This window comes from Penaeus chinensis, chromosome 1 (genome assembly GCF_019202785.1).
Source record: "Penaeus chinensis breed Huanghai No. 1 chromosome 1, ASM1920278v2, whole genome shotgun sequence".
NCBI classification, from domain to species: domain Eukaryota; kingdom Metazoa; phylum Arthropoda; class Malacostraca; order Decapoda; family Penaeidae; genus Penaeus; species Penaeus chinensis.
The window spans coordinates 8288491-8295990 of record NC_061819.1 but is presented as its reverse complement, the minus strand read 5'-3'; the positions used below and the strand labels follow the sequence as shown (position 1 = coordinate 8295990).

Below are 7500 nucleotides of genomic sequence, written 5' to 3'. Positions count from 1 at the left end.
TCTTTCGGTAGGATTAATGTGAGAATTAGCTAATTAGATTGAGCAATTTTTGAGATATTGAGAATTGAGGGCGAGTTGGAGGAGTTATATTTGAGAAGGAGTAATCTGAATCGAGACTAAGTTATGGAAATTTGTGCTCTTTTTTGACGAAATATGTTATCGAGGAAGAGGATGGGTGTTTGTTTGCCTGCGCGTACTAGAGAACTGGTTCTACGGTTGGAGATCGGTATCCTTGAGGGATGAGACTTTGAAAAAGGTGGATGAGACGTAGGGGAACGAGACTACGAGTCACTAGGTAGCTGACGGAGATTGAGAATTTGAATTTGTGGTTTTTTACTGGATGCGTAGAGAAGAACGATTATAGGGGCTTGAGGAGTTGAAGTAAGGGAGAGGATTAATGATTTTCTTGATTGATTCTTAGAGATGTGGAATCTTGTTGAGAAGTAGGAGATCGGAGGTGGAGTATTGAGTTTCGGAGGTTGTGAGACGAACTAGGACCTGTGATAGAAAGATTCACGAGGATGAGAGAGACGAGCTGTCGAGAGTGTTTGAGAGATTGAGAGAAGGGGAGAGGACGAGGATGTTTAGATGATTATGTGAGATGTTATGTCAAGAGAACGATAGGTTGAGTCGACGGAGAGGTAAAGTAAACTATTGGGAATACGAGTTGTGAAGCAGAGAGAGAGGTAAGGAGAGGGTGTTGAATTCTGGAGATCATCATTTGAAATATAATGGGAGAATCGTGACACAGCCCGATGGCTTGAGAGATCTATAGAGTCTAGGGCCGGTGGTATGTTAGTCAGTGAAGATTCCCCCTGAGATGGAGGCGGATGTCGAGAACGAGGTGGAGGGTAGTTCTGCCAGGAGTTGATGCGTATCATGTTTGCCTGAAAAACTCATGAAAGTCGGGAGGCGCATCGGAGAGATGAACTATTTTGAGGAGATTCCGTCAGTGAGACCGGGGCGTCTGAAGTTCGAGGGACGGTTGTTGGAGCTTGAGAATGACCGATACGTTAGAGAATTGAGAATGGAGATTGTATTGTGTCGAGGAGAGCGAGAGAAAGTGTGTGAACTGAGAGTGGGGATGTGGTAGGGAGGAAGTCCAATTGAATGTGAGGCATAGAGGTGTGGGGCGGAGGTAGTCGAGACCGGAGAGAGGTTGTAGTATTTGATGCGAAGTGAGATTGGTCGAGAATTAGTTTTTCAGAGAAGGAGCACGAAGACTTGTAGGGTGTTAGAGGTCTACATGAGATCGAGAGTTACGCCCGGCAGTCGAGAAAAGCCACATTGGTTGAGATGGTTTAACGCGTTAGTTTCAGCTGAGAGCGGAGGAGAGCTGAATTGAGAGAGACAGAGAGATGTAGAGGGCAAAGAGGATGCGAGAAAGAATGAGAGAGAGAAATTAGAGAGAGAAGAGAAAGATGAGGAAGAGAAGAGCGAGAGAGCGAGAGAGGAATGAGATCGAGAGCGAGAGAGAATGAGAGAGAGATATGTGAGAGAGAAAGAGAGAGAGAAAAAAAGAAAGGGAAAAAAATGAAAGAAAGAAAGAAAGAAGAGAGAGGAGAGATGAACGAGAAAGAGGAAAGAGAAGAGAGAGAGAGAGAGAGAGAGAGAGAGAGAGAGGAGAGAGAGAGCGAGTAGAGAGAGACTGGAGGAGAGAGAGAGAGAAAGAGAGAGAGAGAGAAAGATTGAGAGAGAAAAAAGATGAGAGAGAGGAGAGAAAAGAGAGAAATGAGAGAAAATGAGAGAAGAAGAGCTGAGGATGAGATGAGAGAGAGCGCTGAGGAATGAGTTGAGAGAGCGTGAGAGAGAGAGAGCGTGAGAGAGAGAGAGACGAGACGAGAGAGAGAGAGAGAGAGAGAGAGAGAGAGAGAGAGACATTGAGAGAGGGAGAAGAAGAATGAGAGAGGGAGGAGAGAGAACTGAGAGAGAGAGTGAGATTGAATGAGAGAGAGGAATGAGAGAAGGAGAGAGAGAATGAGAGAATGAGAGAGAGATGAAGAATGAAGAGAGAGAGCGAATGAGAGAGAGAGAGAATGAGGAGAGAGAGAGAATGAGAGACGAGAGGAAAAATGAGAGAGAGGAGAGAGTGAGAGAGGGAGAGAGAGAGACGAGAGAGAAGAGAGAGAGAGGAGAGAGGACGAGAGGAGAGAGAATACAGAATGAGAGAGAGAGAGATGAGATGAGAGTGAGAGATGAAGAGAGAGTGAGAAGTTGAGAGATGAGTCGTGGACGAGATGAGAGAGCCGATGAGAGGCAAGAGAGAGCCGATGGAGAGAGAGGAGAGAGCGAGAGTGAGAGCGAGAGAGAGAGCGTGAGAGAGATCGAGGAGGAGAGCAGCGAGAGAGCGAGATGAAGAGAGTCGAGAGGACGAGAGAGAGAGAGAGAGCGAGATGAGATGACGAGCGAGGAGAGGAGAGCGAGAGATGAGAGATAGAGAGAGCGATGAGAGCGACGGAGAGTGCAGCGACTGAGAGCTGATGAGAGAGAGCGAGACGAGAGCGATGAGAGAGAGCGATGTATGGAGTTGGAGAGACAGACTAGCTACGAGAGGGGGAGAGAGAGTGATGAGATTGAGAGCGAGAGAGAGATGAGAGAGAGGAGAGGGGAGAGAATGGATGAGAGCGAGAGATGAGAATGAATATGGAGATGAGCGAGACGAGAGCGAGGAGACGAGAGCGAGGAGAGCTGGGAGAGAGAGAATGAGAGAGAGCGGAGATGAGTGAATGAAGAGAGACGAGAGAGGAATGAGAGAGCAGAGAGAGAATTAGATGAGCGAGAAGTGAATGAGGAGCGAGCGAGATGAGAATGAGAGCGAGAGGAGAGAGAATGAGAGAAGAGCGAAGAGAGAATGAACTGAGTGCTGAGAGAGAATGAGACGGAGATGCGATGAGAGAATGAGAGAGAGCAGAGAGAGAATGAGAGAGGCGAGAGAGAATGAGAGAGAGCTGATGAGAGAATGAGAGAGAATGAGAGAGAGCCAGTGAGATGAGAATGGAGTGAATGAGATGAGAGAGGCGAGAGAGGATAATGAAAATGAAAATTAAAATTAAAATTGAAATTGAAATTTAAAAAATGAAAATGAAAATGAAAATGAAAATGAAAAAAAATGAAAAAAAATGAAAAAAATGAAAAAAGAAAATAAAAAAAAAAATGAAAATGGAAATGGAAATGGAAATGGAAATGGAAATGGAAATGGAAATTAAGAAAAAAGTGAGAAAGAGAGAGAGAGAAAGAGAGAAAGAAAGAAAGAAAGAAAGAAAGAAAGAAAGAAAGAAAGAAAGAAAGAAAGAAAGAAAGAAAGAAAGAAAGGAATGAGCAAATGATTGATGATATTTTGTATGTACTGTACATATGGATAGTCACGAAATTTCTCTGGAATTATTGAATTGAATACATGAACACTGTTTGATTCCAAATTAGTTAGTGTTTTACTGTTATGTTGTGTTGCAATAAATGGTGTATTGCAGCTCTTGACTTTTAATGTCTAATCATGTTGTTTGTACATGGTTATATAACTTAATGAAGCATTACATTGTACAGAGCTATTTACTGATAGCACAAACACAAAAATTTTTTTTTGGTGAAACTGCAAATATAGGGTTTATTGAATTATCTTAGTAAATGTTTTTTTTTTATGGTTTGAGGGTTGAAAATGTTGAAAAGGATCTTGCTTTATTTTTTTTCAGGAATATTTTTTAATTGGGTAAAGCTGTAGGGTTGTTTCAATTAGCTTACTTTACCTATGTAATTTTTTTTCTTTTTGTACAGAAAATAATGTGGCTTATGCTACAAAGGAGAACTGTGCTTCCAGTCCTGACTTGATACAGCTGAGTGACTCTGATTGCAATACTTCAAAGAAGGGCTTCAGATAATTTTGGTTGAAGTGTGTGTAATAGATAATGTGTAATGGTTAGACAAATAGGTAATCCTATGGAGCTCCCTTCAGAGCGATAGAGAATAACCAATGCAACATTAAGGGACCATATTACTTCATTTGTTTTTGTGCAAAGATTGAAAATAACTACATATGTAAATTGATAATGGCGTACTCATGATTTGGGGTATGGACAAAATGTTAACTCGCTCACGCCACTCCGTATCCGCACAGGGTGGACAGCTGGAATCCCCAACTGACCCCACACACACACAGCGATACCAAGCTTTTGAGTCCTACCAGCAGGTACTCGTCTCTTATTCCCAGCATGCCAGAAGAGCGTGTGGTTTTATAGTGTTTTTTTTATTTTTTTTTTTCCCCTAGTCATATTTGACATATAACGCTGATTTTCTCACTCTAGTAAGCATTTTGTTTTGCGATGCTCAGACATCTTTTTTTTTCCTCATAGCTAGTGCTTGCAGTGCTTTGAACAGGATTGAGAATGCGTGTTGTTTTCATTTACAAAGGCTATTAAGGTTTTTTGTTTTTATTATTAAGTTTGTTCAAGAGAATGGGAATACTGGAGGTGCTCTTGTTTAAAAGGCTATCCAGGGCTTCTCACAAGGCAAAACTCCGCAAAAGTTCCACATCCAGTGTGTGATTGAAGGACTGAACCACATACAAGAGGTCACAAAATACCTTAATTAATTTGCATTATTTCAGTTTATACTTTGAAGATCTAGAGCATAGAAAAGGCAGTTTTAGTTCAACAATCAAATACATATTTTTGTGCACTGAGAGCACTTGATTAGTTATTCTTATAATCACAAGCATATTGAAGTTATCTTACATGGTACATTGCGTATGTGTTTATGAGTATTTGTATATATGAATATATATGTATATATATAATGTGTATATATATGTTTATATATGTATATGTGTGTATATATGTAAAAATGTATGATATGTTTATAATATATATATATATATATATATATATATATATATATATATATATATAAATGTATATGTGTATATAAGTGTATGTATGTAAATATGTAGATTGTGATAAACTATATAATTATTTATATATATGTATATTATAATATATGTAAATCTATAAAATATGTTCGTATTAATTATATATATATGGTGTATGTATATACTGTTCTATGGTGTACAGCATATATAATATTAAATATTTAAATATTGTATATATGTATATTTATGTATTATATTTTTTATATATTTATATATATTTATAATATGGTATATGTTATATATATGTAATATATGTATGTATATTATATGTATATGTCAGTATAAATGTATATATTGTAAATTTTATATATGTAAGATGTATATTTTATATATGATATATATGTATGGCATATGTATATTATATGTATACATTTATAATGTTACATTTATACATGTTATGATATATATTTATGTGTTGTGTGTGTGTTATGTGTATGTACTGTATGTATGTATGTATGTATGTATGTATGTATGTATGTATGTATGTAGGATTTTGTTGAATGTATGGATACTATGTTTATAAATATGTATATGGAAGCATATGTAAATAAATAAGTATAAGGAGGCATATGTAAATATATATGTATATCTAAATATATATACATAAAATATGTATATATATATGTATAGTTTGTGTATATACAGTATACATGCATATAAAGTGTATATATATTTTTAAAATATATATGTTATGTATTTATATATTGTATATTCATACATTATGTTATATATAATTATATTACACAACTTACACATACTTTATACATATGTATAAATATATTATGTATATGTAATTATAATTACTGTATATTAGGTATATATTTATATATATAATATTTTTATATATATTTCTTTTATTTATTTATTTTTATATAATATAATATATATTTTTATTTATCTAACATTTATATTTATTTAGTATTGGTATATATTATGTTATATTATATTGATTATATACATAAATACAAATATATATTGTATGTATTATTTTATTATATATAATGTATATGTATATATAATATTAAATTATATATGGATTTATTATTTTATATATAAGATATATAAAATAAAATATAATAATATGTAATATGTATAAAAATATATTATCATGTATGTATAAACTTTATATAGTATGTATATATATACATTGTATATTATTATATAATATATTTATATTCTATAGTTAAATATTTTTATATATATGTATATGTTTATATGTATTGTATATAATACATACTACATAACATACATTTACATACATACATTATACATACATTCCTACATTAAAACATATATATATATAATATCTACATAATAAATATACATACATACATATTACTAAAATACATCTACCTCAAAAACAACATATCCATACATTATACAACATCACAATACTACAATAAGAGATATAATACATACATACATACATTCATTACATACATATCATACATACATACATAATACATACAAACATACATACATACCTATATACAAATAATTAAGTATGTATTATTTTATTATAAAGTATTTAAATAAAGATATAATATAAGTAATATGTATAAATAAAATATATGTATGTATAATATTTATAAATTGTATATATATATAAATTGTATATCTAATTCATATATTGTATATAATATATATATTTGTAATATGTTTAAATATTATTTATACATACAATTAATTATTATATATTAATATATTTATATATTTGTCTAGTATCTGTATAAGTCTATGTATATGTATATGTTAAGTAATGTATTTATCTAAACCATACATACATACCATAACATCCAAACCAATACATAATTAATTCATCATACATACATATACTAACATAAATCCATACATACATATACTACCTACATACATCTACATAAATACATATACATACATACATATACATACATACACACACATAATACTACATATAATATAATATTATACATATATATACATATCTATAATCTTATATAAATCCATATAAACTACACCTACATACATACATACATACCAAAACCACCCACCCAACATACAAATACTACATACATATAAATACAAACATCATATCTAACAATACCCAATACATACAAAATATTACCACAAACATCTATATACATACATAAATATTAACAATCATACATCCAAACATACTACATCATACATAACATACATACATTACATACATACATACCATACACACACAAATTAACAGTACATACATACTTACATACATACATAACATACATACATACATCACATACATCAAATACATATCAACATACATAAATAAATTAAATATAATATTATCTATAAGAATATATATTATTTCTATTTTTACATTCTAATTAGCAGTGAAGATCCTATAATCACTGGAAAATGATTTGGGTAATCTTTATCCCTTTTTTAGTCTAAGATTTTTGGGACATAAATTAACCACTAGCATTTATGCTAGTATTTTTATTCGATGTGGAAATTTTGGCCCTATTAGATTTCCCGGAGTAGCAAGATTAAAAGGGCCTTAGGGTTGCTTAGCAAGTCCAATGGGGCCTTTTTAGATTACCAGGCAAGAATGC

At 33.1% G+C, this 7500-nt stretch overlaps 1 protein-coding gene across 2 annotated transcripts in view; it reads left to right on the top strand.

The window, feature by feature from the left end:
• The window catches only part of LOC125025998 (ralBP1-associated Eps domain-containing protein 2-like), a 63596-nt gene that overhangs the window by 35714 nt on the left and 20382 nt on the right, over positions 1 to 7500 (top strand). For both annotated transcript variants that reach the window (XM_047614374.1, XM_047614367.1), the window contains exon 3: positions 3772 to 3857. In XM_047614374.1, coding sequence (XP_047470330.1) covers positions 3772 to 3857 — 86 coding nt within the window. The remainder of the gene's footprint in view (positions 1 to 3771; positions 3858 to 7500) is intronic.